The 13,676-nt window shown below is 38.6% G+C and overlaps 1 protein-coding gene across 2 annotated transcripts in view; it reads right to left on the reverse strand.

Annotated features, from left to right (window-relative positions):
• DIP2A (disco interacting protein 2 homolog A) overlaps positions 1-13,676 on the reverse strand; it is a 133,587-nt gene that overhangs the window by 2,996 nt on the left and 116,915 nt on the right. For both annotated transcript variants that reach the window (XM_062002257.1, XM_062002256.1), the window contains 10 exons: positions 12,732-12,853; positions 12,328-12,439; positions 12,004-12,113; positions 11,332-11,462; positions 9,018-9,186; positions 7,601-7,771; positions 4,546-4,607; positions 2,708-2,765; positions 2,181-2,255; positions 1,365-1,539 (listed from right to left, as the gene is read on the reverse strand). In XM_062002257.1, coding sequence (XP_061858241.1) covers positions 1,365-1,539; positions 2,181-2,255; positions 2,708-2,765; positions 4,546-4,607; positions 7,601-7,771; positions 9,018-9,186; positions 11,332-11,462; positions 12,004-12,113; positions 12,328-12,439; positions 12,732-12,853 — 1,185 coding nt within the window. The remainder of the gene's footprint in view (positions 1-1,364; positions 1,540-2,180; positions 2,256-2,707; positions 2,766-4,545; positions 4,608-7,600; positions 7,772-9,017; positions 9,187-11,331; positions 11,463-12,003; positions 12,114-12,327; positions 12,440-12,731; positions 12,854-13,676) is intronic.

Here is a 13,676-nt window from a genome sequence, read left to right on the forward strand (position 1 = left end):
TTTAACACATAATCAGATCTACAGAACACACACAGTTGTTTCTACATGCCTGTTCCTGATGCTCTAATTGGTTCCTGGTGAAAGTCTATAATAGACATCAAGCTCTACCATTTGAGGAGAATAAAGAGATCATGTAGCACTTCTGCCTGTTGAATCCAAGCAAATGAAACCAGACCAAAACCAATTTTTGTGTCACCTAGTTCTGCTCCTTTTCTGACATAATGTAATCCTAGTTCATAAAGTCCACCATCCTTTACCCTCACTATTCTTACCAGATTAACTCTAATCAATAGGAGCACTTCTCACATTTCCAAATATAACTTTGTTTTCTTTTTAAACCACCTTATATCCCAGTTGTCCTCAAGACAGCAATATTATTCTCAGCTTCCTAAATTCCCTCCAGTTAATAAAGCAAGAACAACTCCCTCCATTTCTGAATCCTGGACCGGTATGCACTGCAACAAATCGGGTAGCTCCCCAACAAAAGTCTGCATCTTCAACAATTTTCTCTCCTTGATCACTCTTCTTCCTTCATATAATGGAGGACTAGAAGTAGGACAGACATGCATGCTGTTCCCCAGACACTTACGTTCCAGAAGTGAGAACACCTGCTTTTCTATCTTGTACCACAAGTGATCACAGGAAATGTAAAAGGTGTCTGTGAACCCCCTACAGCTCATTGTCCAGTACACAGTAACGAGGGGACACTGACACTTTCCATGTAAATCTCACTATTCATTTAAGTTCAGTCACAATTTGCAATATCCACTTGCTAATAAATTATAAGCATTCAGACACCTTCTTCAGATGTTTAGAGATTGCTTTTTTTGGAAAAAAAGTATGATAATCAGGACTTACACCTACTCTGTATTGTCTCAAGAGAAAAACAAAATTTGTCTCCCATCTGCTTAAATTTCTCAAGTTTAGAAATCTTGGCTTAGACTGAAAACCTGAGATTAATTATTTCTTTTCTACAGTGGTAACACTATGGAGAAGTTACTCCTCTAGACCTTTAACTTCTGAAAGGCTGGGAAATCATTGGTATTTATCCATGTCCTAGAACTGATGAATGACAACTTTATTTATATTCTCTAGATCAGCACTGAAATACTACATCCTGTCTGCTAGGAAAGAGGTTCAGAGGAAAAGCAAGTAGAAAGGCTCTGGTACTTCTAACAAATGTGCTCATATTATAACCAAATATGTATATATAAACACGAACAGAGCAATGATTCTTGTCACATTCAGCACTTTTCTCTAATGGAAGTCAGGGTAATCTTGCAGGACAGCTTACTCTTTGCTAGCTCAGCTATCTCCAGGAGTTTCAAACACATGCTTCTGTAAACACATTTGTTTTCTCTCACCTCCACTAGCATCAGTAAGTTCTGTCCTGCGCAGAAAGCCAAGGTAGCCAGTCCGAGCCCACACAGTCTGAGTGTCTCCAAAACTCAACCGAGAAGTAAAGTGATCGGCGTGCAGTGCTTCTTCTCCATACACTGTGTAGTAACCAGTAGCATTGTGCGGACTACTCACCCATATCTAGGGGATAACAAAAAAACAACCAAAAGGGAGTCATTCCCATAGAATCACAGGTTATCTTGCCAGACTTGGGCAGCAGCATTTATTGATTTAAAAAATCCATTCCACTGACAATTTTGTTGCTCCTAAAATGCCAGGAGTAGTTTTATTGAAATACTTTTTACCTTCTGTCTCAAGGAAAATTACCAGCAAAAAGAAGCAAAAAGGAGTTTTATAATTTGGGATGGTGAAAAAGAAAACTGAACTAGGCACTTGGCACAATGGAAAGGAACATCTGTAACCCCCAACCTGAAATTAATTTGGTTCCTTGTATTCACAAATCCAGAGGTATATAAACAAAAAATAACAGCAGACTGCCTCATTACTGCCATCCACTGATGGGAGTACCTAAGATTTTCCCCATTCATCAGACACAGACTGGCAGCAATCACTTGATACTGGCAGCAGTTTGTCAGAAGAGGGAGGAGACAATGCAGACATACATATGTACGTGCATTACAACAGTTCTGGCTCCCTGTAGAATTCGTTCCCTTGCTACATTACGTGGCCATCTCACCAAGAGACAGGCATTTACCCAACATAATTTATCTACATATTAAATCACTGCTGATAAACAAAGTCCAACAGCATCAAAGCTTTACCTCTCCTAAATGCGAGTCTCCCAGAGGTCCCTTGGTTTCTGTGTGTGCTATGATGACCTTTACCCCTGGAAGAATCTTGAATAAGAAGCAAATAGAAGTTATGAGAACTTGAATTCACCATGAGAAAAGTTAATAATGCATAGCCACAAGTCAAGCAACTCAGCAATTCTTCCCTTTCTACTCCATGCACCACAGACATCAATCATCTCCTGCTACCAAAGTTTTTAATCATTTAAACTCGAAGCACCTGTTTTACAGCTTGAGCGTTAAAAGTTCGTTTCACCCCTGAAAAATGCCTTCCACACGGAGGCCTCTGATTTTTCAGTTGTAGCAAGGTACTCTATTGCTTCATGTCATCCACCTTGCTTCATTTTAACTAGCTGTTCATTTTATGCTCTCTCTAGTGCCTTTCCTAGGTGTGCTGTGATTACTGAAGCTTTGTGCAGATTGTGTAGTGAGATCCAGCTGAAACAGCTAAGCACCCAGGTAAAGGTTATGAGGAGGAAGGATTGCTCTCAGTCTCTCACCTTCCCAGACTCCATGAGCGGCAGACTGTGTGGAGAACCTCTCTCTACCAAACGCACCCTAGGAAAAGAAGAGAATGGATTTGTACAAGGATTTATAAACTGAAACAGAAGTTAAGCAGATGTCTTCCAGTATGTTCAGCATTACCCTATCCTTAGCTGCACTGACCAAACTATTACGATGTCAGCCAATTATGCTGTTGTTTACAAAGCGGTAAGACTTTAGTCTTACTAAAGAGCTCCTAAGTTAAGAGTTCCTAGCTGTCTCCAATACTTCCATATTAGCATTCCCAAAGACCACATTTCTTTTAAGCATCAGAAATTCAGCTCTCTGGAGAGATGAGTAACTTTTTCCAACAGAGTTCTAATATCACAGTTCTACCAGTATTTTAAGTTCACCTTCTTTGTTGAACAATGGCGGAGCATCACTAGGAATTACAAAAAGTGAAGAGCAAGCAGCTTAAATGGAATTAAGTGACCGTATGCAGCCCATTAGTAACATAACTTATGAAGATGGCACGTCTGCAGAAGGAGCACAAATTGAGTGTAGCAGGAGATGTGTACAAGAGAAGAGATTCCTACACATTATGTCATATCACACTATCCCTACATCCATTGGCTAGAACTATCACAGAGACAGTACGAGGATATGGCCAAACTTGCTTTTTAACAGGAATTTATACCACACAAGTCATAGTGAAGTACTTAGTAAGGAGAAATGACTGTATTTTACATAGATCTGTTCAGATGCCAAATCAGGATCATGCAAATGATGGCGAATAGCTTGTCTTTTGACAGCTAAGATTTAAGCTTGCAAAAATTACACAAGTAGTCACAAAAGCTGCCAGTTAAAAAAAGCCCCTAATTTAACATTAAAAAAAACCCAAAACAAATGCACCAAGCCTTGATATTATGTTTCTTAAAATAAGTACAGAAACAAATACATATATGCATGTACCCTACTAAACCTACAGGCTGAACTTGGTGCTGCCAGCACTTGTCTGAACTAAGTTAACTGAGAGACAGTTTAATAGGAGAATCGTGGCTACAGAACTAAGTTTGTTAGAATGATGTATCTTTGGCAAGTTTCCAGATGACACGTGTGCAATACGTGCATTTTGGTATGCTGCAGTACAGGCCTGACATCAAGCTATTTGATTTGGGAAGGCTGAGGGAATTGAGTTGGTTTGGTCTGAAGGGAAAAAGACTAACAGGAACTCTAACTGTGCTTTTTGCACCACCTGAAGGACTGTTACAGAGAAGATGGAGCCAGATTTCTCAGCGTTGCACACCATAAAGAGACAAGGCCAGGGACATAATATGCAAGATGGGAAACGCCAGGAAGGAAAAATGTCAGTCCCAGTACATATATTTAGAGAGGAGAAAGATCTGCATTTCTGGAGACATTCCATACTGAATTGGTCCTGGCCCTCAGTAACCTCATGAAGTCTTTAAGCTGGTCTTGCTTTGAGCAGCAAGCTGCGTGAGAGACACTCAGAGATCTCACTCACCCTGTTTCTATGACTTTGTGCCTAACCAGGCAGTTGGGAAAGTCACCTTTTCTTAATGGTATGGTTGGGTAAGAAACAGCTAATAGATTATACAGGGCTGACAGCAACTTAGGTGAGGGTCTAGAAAGGAACAGCAGAAGCAGTGATAGAGGAGATGGCAGATCACTTGAGGTGTACAGCCATCATTCTCTAGGATGAGGCTCCTTAAATACGGTGATGAGGTAAGATTAGCTGCTGCCAAGAGGACTTGGACAAACCAATGCAACGTCATAAGGCTGAACCTTCTCTTCTATGGTCATTAAATAGTTAATGCTTTAACATGATCTGTACCTGTCATGTCGAAGTGCTCTCATATCTACGTAGACTGTTGTTGGATCTGGTCCTGCTGTTCCCTAAGAATAAGAAGGAACAAACAAATTCAACAGAATCCTGAAAATCCTGCTTTAATTTTCACACAAATTCACAAATTCCTCTCCCTTTTTTACTTATAAAGTACTGCCCTAATCTACCAGAAATACAGTAAAATAGCCCCCCCTTTCTGAGGTGACTGCCATATAGCTTTGCTGTTTTATGGAATCAGTAAATGAATGCACAAGTGAAGGATGACAGGTGAAGCTTAAGTTTTAAAATTTTTTACATTTAAAACTTAAGTTTTTAAAATTTTATTTTGGTAAGCACCTCCTCTAAAAACTAAAAAGCAAGTGCAAAGCGTGTAAGCATAAACCTGTGTGTGCCTAATCCCTTTCCCAAAGCTCCACTTCATAAGAGTTTTGTCAACTTTGAGGGGAAAAAAAACCCAATCACAAACCAACATTTAACTAAAACAGGACTCTAAATATATACCAAAACATAATCTCAACATAGAACATAACCTGTATCTTTTCAAGACTCCTGCCAGTAACAGCCTAGGCAGAAGTAGAGCTCTGTTGCAGTCAGATGATAAACTTTCTGACCACATCTGGTGAGAGGCTTCCCATTTCCCAACATGGGAATAGGGGACTCTTTCCATCTCCTAACAGAGTGTAATCTCAAGACAACTAGAAACTACTGTAAGATGCATATTTAAGATAAAAAAATAGGCAAAGTTTTGGTGAGTCTTCCCCCACCCCCCAGCACAGTTTCTCATTTTAGAAATACTTAAAATTAGGCTGCTTTTCCACCAGCTGAAGATTGTAGTGCTACACAACAGTAATAAGTGTCTTTACAATGATACTCCCTTGTATTCGTAGCACTGCTGAGGCTTGGTGGCACTGACAGCCACACCAGGTTAATGGTACCATCTTTATCTTTAGGAATATACTGCTTAGTGATTTCTGTCATTGCTATAGCCCCCTTTCCGGCTTGAGAAAGAGGTTTTGTGCTTCAGCTACAAGTGTTCTTTGTGAATAAACCAGAACTTCCTTTAGGAAAAAAAACCCCAAAACCTTGCTGGATGTGTTTCGAATGAAAATCCTCTCAAATGGTACACATTCATCACAGCAATACTGCTGAACCAGACTGATTGCAGGACGTTACAAGCACACATGCATCACTATACCTGTTCAGCCAGCTTGCCCAGCCTGTTTGGCTGACAGCGGGACCACAAACAGAAGTAACAGAGGCCATCAAAGTGTGTGAAACAGAGAAAGGGGAAAAAAGAAAATACAAACAAAGAGGCACTGGAAACGTAAGATACACACAGTAAGACAGAAAACAAAACTCACTGGTTTAGAGTGAAAGAAAATTTCCATTTCAGATTACTTAAGAGCTTGGCACTTTTAAGTGGTTCAGTAGGAAACATCAAGTCCCAGGTAATAAACAAGAATAGGTTTAAAGCAGATCACATGTAATGCCTGTTGCCTTAATAAATCTCTCCTCCAAGTATCTAAAGGCTGCTTGCAGCTTCAGAAACATCTTCACAATAAACCAGTCCAGTAAGGCTGGAAGACATTATGTATTTATATGCATGTTAACTTGCATCAAATATCCATTCATTCTGGCTAGTCATCTATATTAATTTTAATTCTGTGATTTGAAAAGTCAAGTACAGATATCACTTTGGAAAAATAGGGGAAAGGGGTGAAAAAACCCAACACTAAAAAAGGAATGGAGAACAGGGATGGAAAAGTTATAAAATGATGGGGAAGCCTAACTGTCCAGCAGTCCTACACTTCTCACTGTTTTGAGTACAATTCACATTCTTACCTAACATTCTGCAGAAAAACTGTTTTTGCCTCATTTTTGCAGTCTGAACAGCAAATATCTCAAATTGACTTTTAAAATTCCTATTTAGGCAGGCAATTAATGTTCTTTCACACTTGGTATCTGAAATGTTTGATTCAATGAATTTTAATTAAAAATCTTAATTTACAGTCAATTTAATCTATAGCCTTCATATTTCTCCATCTACTGATTCATAAAATTGCTCTGGCTGCATTTCCTTATAACCATTTATCTAGGGGTTATTAAAAGAGAAAAGGTTTTTAACATCTGTGAAAGAAACTGTGGAAACTAATGAAACAATTACGAATTTAAGAAGCTCACGGCCCAAAGCATCTCTCATGCAGGAACATTACAACATATGCTGAGAGGAAAATGGCTTTCCTTCAGTTAGTGGGTGCCAGAAACAAAAACAGAAACAACAACTAGGAAAAAATGTTTTGTAGAAGCACAGCAGCAGTCTTCATAGAATCATATTTTTTAATTAACTGTAATTAATACCAAAAGAAAAGCAAATAAAATTTACAATTACACACATACTTGAAGGATGTGTCAGCTAAGAAATTCCCCACATACAGAGCTATACACTGGCGCATCTGAAGCTCCGGCAGTTTATCTATTAACTCAAGCATCATCAAAAACCCAGGGTGCTTTCCTAGACCATACTTAGTACCTGATCATCTCTCACATGAGGTGAGACAAACATACTTGAACGTTGAGAATACTAATTTGAGATCTCTAAATGTAAAAAAACCTGCCAACCTTGTCAAACTTCCTAGGTCTCATTTGAAGAACTCTGTTTTCCTCTTAATTCCACATATACAAAAGCTATTCTTCAAACAGACAAAATCTGGATCACACAAATAACTGTAACAGCACTGCTTGAAATATTTAACATATTTATGAATAGAAAGCTGTATATTTAATTTAATACTGCTTCTGCATAGTAGAAAGGAAACAAATTTCTTAACACTGATCCTCTGGAGTAGAAAGGCAAATCAATCGGTTAATTAGTCCAGAAAAGTGAAATTATCATACTCCACATCTTCAAGGATTATTTAACTTGCTGATGAAGCAAGCAAGCACAGAGCTCTAGTTCATTAGAAACAAAATTACATACAGCTGAACATGATTTCCAATAAGGCTCCCAGGGGTTCTGTATATGGAATAAGCAGTTTAATCTCACCTGTAAGCAAATTGCTACATTGACTCTGCACCCAAATGTAGTGCTCACTGCACGTGCAGAGAGGCCCAGGTCCTTGAATAACTTGGAGAAAGATTGTGTTAATGTAATCCTTGGTCTCTCCTCTGCAACCACCATGCAGGTTCGCACGCAGGACAGGTTAACTCCTTTCATCTGAGAGGTTGGGTGAAGAAAACAACAACATATTAAGTTTGAGGCCAACAATTCTAGAAGGAAGTAATTTTAATTTGCAGGATAGACTTTAAAAAGACCAGAACAACTGACATGAACTGGTTAAATGACATAGACACAGACTGCACTCAGTTTGGCTCCATCGACCCAGGACAAGCCCCTAAACTTGTGCCAAGAAGCTTTGAGACAGGGTTTGATGCACAAGATACAAACTGCTTGCATTGTGTAGCTGTAACACAGCCACTCATCATTTAGGGATGGAAAAAAACCCCACAAAACGTCATTGTGTCAGGGGGCTGGGTTCCCAGACACCTGTTCACTCCCAGTACTGCACAGCTCAGACACAAGCAGAGGGTTTGAGGCCTTATTAGCTCTGATCAGAATGAACATGAACCTGTAGCAACCAGCTGTGGGCCAGGACGCCCTTCCATGAGGTCCTGTGGAAAAGAGAGACAGAGTTTTTTGTCTCAACTGAGAATAAGCACCATGTAGCCACTTCCTTGTGCACAACAAGCTGCCAGACATTCCAAGAGGAAGTCCTGAGCAGCTTAGTTACTACAGCCGTGGGAACTCTTCTACCACTGAGACAGAGGCGCCTCTTCAAGGAAATTAAATCTCAGTTAAGAGATTTCCCTCAACAACAAATGGATGTAATAGTGTGTAATTGCTGCTGTTAGGAAGATCACATCCATTTTAGACTTTAATACTTTTAGTGTCAAGCAATCTGAAAGCAGAGAAGACTCGCCAGATTTTTTTTGAGGGGGGACAAGGGGAGGCGCTTTTCTTTTTGGCAGTTTTTTTGGGGGGGAGAGAGGGCAGAGGTCTTTTGGCTTGGGGGTTTGGTAAGGCTTTGGGTTTTTTTTGGCTTTTTTTTTTTTGGTGTGTGCTTTATCTGTTTGTGAGTTTTGTTTGTTTGGTTTTTTTTCACCTCAGATAAGAAAAAGTTGATAAGCTTGCTATGTATTTTGCCTGAAATCTCAGAAACACCCAGCAGCTCAGAGGTGGCATAAATAAGTAAAGCTGAAAACATCAGATTTCCTTTTTTTCCCCACAAGAAACATAAGAACTGAAACTTCCAGTAATCTCAACATTTCCCCAAAAGCAAGTTATAATGAAAGGGTTTCACAAAAAACACTTACGAGCCCATCTTCTGCAAGCCTAAATGAAGAAGTTTTAGGAAGTTGTATGTATTTATATGCCAGAATGTTGAAATATTAAGACCACTCACCCGGAGTATATCAGTCTGTGTTCCAAGCCCCTTGGTGCACATCTCCATCACGGAATAAGAGCAGAAGGTGACACGCACTTTGTACTGACTTACAGCAGACAACCACAGAGACACGTTGCTCTCCAGTTCCAGAGGAGGGACTAGAATTGACTGATGACCTGAATATACACTAGGGAGAAGGAGAAAAAGAAACAAGAAAGTTTCAAGCCAGCATAAAAAAACAGCCCCAAAAGTTACATAAAGTCAACATGAAGCAAATACAGCAAATCTGAGAGCTTGGTATCTATTTGAACTTTAGCTTCTCTTTTCCACTGAAAACAAGCGTATCTTAGCTAGCTAAGAGCCACAGTTTTAAGTGACAAACTTTAAGGTAAGTGTATTTGTCCTGCATTAAATTGTGTTGAACTATAGTCAAATGCTTGAATAGAAAGAACTTCTGACACAAACATTAACATCTGAGATATCATTCCAGTTACAGGCTAAAGCTGGTACTGGAGCTTATTTTTGTGGGTCATTCTAGGGAAGACACATCTTTTACTTTGAGTGAAATGAGTTTCTAGGCACCATTCAAGTATTTAGTGTAATGGTATTGCACCATTCAAGTTTTTAGTGTAATTTTCTAGCCTTTGCCATAGGCACCTCAGTGACAATTTTCTAGTACAGTGTTAACTGAAGACCAGTTAACATAAGCAAAGTGAAATTCAGAATCATACCACCTTTTCACTCATTTTTTTAAAAAAAGGTTATATACTCATTTAAAGACAGTAAAAGCCATAACCACAGAGTCCCAAATTACCAAAAGTTTTTTTAGATCAGTTACTATCAACAAAATCAGTGAAACACCCATCTGTAAAACCAGGCTTAGATAAAGAAATGTGTCTTTAAAAAAATAACAGCATCTCTTCAGCAGGTAGCTTAACACACTTGTCATTTCTCCTGACTAGAGTTGACATGTTTTTGTAGTGGGCAATACAATGAGGAGGGGTTATTTGCTTTTGTTTTTAAGCATTCTAAAATAGAAAAAAAACCCATTCTGTAATAAAGCAGTCTTTCACACCAAAACAAAGCTGTAACTCAGACAAAACATGGCAGACTTTGTATTAACTCTTGTAGGGAAAGCATGATGCACACAGTTCCCTTCCTGAAATACATTTTTTGAAAATCCATTCAGATTTTAATTCTTTCATCACTGAGGTTTCTTCTCCCTCCACCCTGCCTCACTTCATCAATGACATTAACCATCAGATGCTAGCAAAGTTTAATTTTTGCTTGCTTTCAGTACACATCCTTTCTGGTTGGGAAAATTGGCCAGAGAAGGAACAGGTTAACTACAGTAAATTTAACTTGATTTGTTTAGAAAATAACCTTTCCTGTTCAGTTTCTGCATTTAAAAAAAAAAGGAAATATTTAATCCACTAATAAATATTGGGATTGTTTAAAGCATATGGAATGTTTCAAGGGGCAAAAAGAGGAAAATTTTGCAGCTTTGCAGAATATGCTGCAATACAGTAGATACCTTATTCAATCAATTCTTGTCTCATTGATTTTAAGAAACATTTAATTGCTTCCTCTAGCAGTATTTTGTATTGCATACCAATCTTGGAGTCAACACCATATGGTTTAATTGTAAAAGACTGAAAAAAATTATTTCTTTAATTCACGTGAAATAGATAATTATGTTGCTTTTTTTCCTTGGATTCACAGAATCATAGAATGGTAGGGGTTGGAAGGGACCTTTAGAGATCATCTAGTCCAACCCCCCTGCTCAAGCAGGTCCACCTAGATCAGGTCACACAGGAACATGTCCAGGCGGGTCTTGAAGACCTCCAAGGAAGGAGCCTCCACACCCTCCCTGGGCAGCCTGTGCCAGGGCTCCCTCACCCTCATAGTAAAATATTTTTTTCATATGTTTAAATGGAACTTTTTGTGTTCCAGCTTCATCCCATTACCCCTTGTCCTGTTGCTAGATACCATAGAAAAAGGGTTGGGTCTCCTGTGCCCCAACCTCCTGACACTCACCCTTTAGATATTTGTAAATATTAATAAGATCCTCCCTCAGTCTCCTTTTTTCTAAACAGGCTTAGTTCCTGCAGCCTTTCCTCCTAAGATAGATGTTCCAGTCCCCTGATCATTCAGTATCTAATAAATTCCATGTGTAAAGCTCAAGTTAGAAACATAAATGAATTGTTATCACAAAAGATATTTTACAAAATGCCTATGAAAAGGTTGATTTGGCTTTCTCAGAGTTTCACCCATGACTGTCTCCTTGGATTTCAGAGGAGGCTGGGAACACAGGAGAAAGCCTACACCATACCTGCACAAGCACCACAGTGCAAATCCCAAGCCACAGTAAGGGTCAAGGCAGATGGCAATCTGACGTGAAGGGTATAGCTCACACTGTAGCTTTATAGAGCGACATAAGGCACTTGTAGCTGCATGTGACATCTGTAAGAGGACAAGAGGTGCTCTCAGCGACTTTTTGGAAAATAAAATGAAACTTCAAAAGAGTAACATGTTATTACTGAAAGAAATGCTTACTGGAGAAGACATGGCAACACGTAGTGGTTTGGGTATTTTTAAGCATCTAAAATCAGAAAGGGATACGTGCCCAAAATTTCACAGGTACTTTTCAGATTTCATGAGTACTTTTCATAGTAATGGCAAATGACAGATCTCATTACATTGAGAGATGCCAAATTACATCTGACATCTCTATGATAAACGACAAATGAAAAGAGTCACAACATTTACAGCACTCTCCATTTAGTCCCTTTGGTGACTCCTCACACAGAGCCAGCCAGGCTGAATGCTTGCAAAAACCACATCATGAAGCTTTGATATCACGTAAATTTAAAAATAAGGTTTCTGAACACTAATATGGTCTACTCACATTTTTGTGTTTCTCCTCTGGCAAGAGGAATGAATGTGGAACATACCTATATATATAAGGAGACAAAGTATAATAATCTCTCTCTTGTTACTGTACCTTTACTCCTGCTAGTATACCAGTAGTAGACACACTGAAGTCCAAGTATGCCAACATATCTGGAGATGTAGGTCTGAAAATACTAGCCAGCTTCTTTTTAGGCATGTCATCTATTTAAAATATATAAAAAGAGAAGAGTACCATATTACTATTGTGGAAAAAGTTCACAGGACAAGAATGTACCTTTACAGCATTAACACCAAACACTTTCTGTAGTTTCTGGACAGCTATTTTGATGCAATGCAAGATACTTCAACTAGGAGGTTATGGCATAACTAAATAAATAAATCAGTCTTCAAACTATTTATTCAAAACATTCTGTACCTGTATCCAAAATAGTGGGCCATGTTTTAATATCTACAGCTGTTGCAGCTTCCTTGGACTTCAGCAGCTTCATTATCGCTTGCGTGGTCAGTATACATGCAGACTTACTGACCTGGAAGACATCCAGCATTAAACACATTTATAAAACCAGCAAATAAATGCTCAAATGATTTTCCATAAGCTGAGTGGATGAAGAAAAACATTGGAAGTAGATCAGAATAAATTAAAACAAGAGAAAGAACATTTTAAATTAGTTTCTTTAAAAAAAAGTCTGTATTGACAGCCACAGCATACTGATTTTTTTTTCCCTAGCTTATTTTACATTGCAGCAAAGCAATTTATCAGAGTGCATCAACCATCCTACAGTCACCAAAAGTATTAGGAGAGGAATGTCTTATACATACCTCTACAATCATTTTGACGGTGGGCAGAGTGGTAGCAAGGTTCTGTGGATGAGGTGGGCGCACGGTGATAGGTACACAGCCAGCATACAAGCAGCCATAGAAAGTTGCTATCAAGTCTACTCCTGGAAAGGATATTTGTGAAATTAAGCCATTTTTTTCAGGATGAAAGGCCAAGGTCTTTCACCAAAATAAAAAAAAAGGACTGATTTATTTCATTAAGAAGTAAAGATTTGTCACAGAGGTCCCTTCAAATGAACCCTCTGTTCTTGGCCATGCCCAATTCTGTAAGGTTAAAAATATTTTGCATTTGAGACTTAGCAAAATTATTCAAACCCTACAAACTTTAAATTTGTAGGGGTGTATTTTCACAGAGAGGTAGTACAAAACAAGAAAAGTAACAAAACATGGTACTGTGGGTTATGAAGATGACAACTCAAGGCTCTTTTAAAAAGCACACGTTTGTTTTCCACAATTACCAGTCTGAAATATGTGGTCATCCTACTTTTACAAGATAATACTTTTTTCCTGAGATACACTTGAAAACACACATTAGTAATGTGAGTCTAGTCTCCAGATTTCACATCTAGAGACAGCCAGTCACAAAAGAAAGGGTGTTCATACACTGACATCCCTCATCTAGCTTTCAATGGATACATACGCAATTTCATTCCATTCTCTGAGGCTGAAAAATGAGAATTTGACTCTAAAGATTGTGCATCATAAAGTTTAGCCACATCTAATTAGAATAGACAAATTAAGATACTACATTGAAAGGGAAAATGTGACACTTTGCTGTCAAATGAAAATCCCATTTAAAATCAGTCTATACAGTACTGACTCATACAGATAACATACATCAGGCCATATTTTCTTCTGGCCTCATCAAACAAACAAAAAACCATGATAGCTAAAGGCTGCCATTGATCAAAAGACTTACAATAACAA

This window comes from Colius striatus, chromosome 9 (genome assembly GCF_028858725.1).
Source record: "Colius striatus isolate bColStr4 chromosome 9, bColStr4.1.hap1, whole genome shotgun sequence".
NCBI classification, from domain to species: Eukaryota; Metazoa; Chordata; class Aves; order Coliiformes; family Coliidae; genus Colius; species Colius striatus.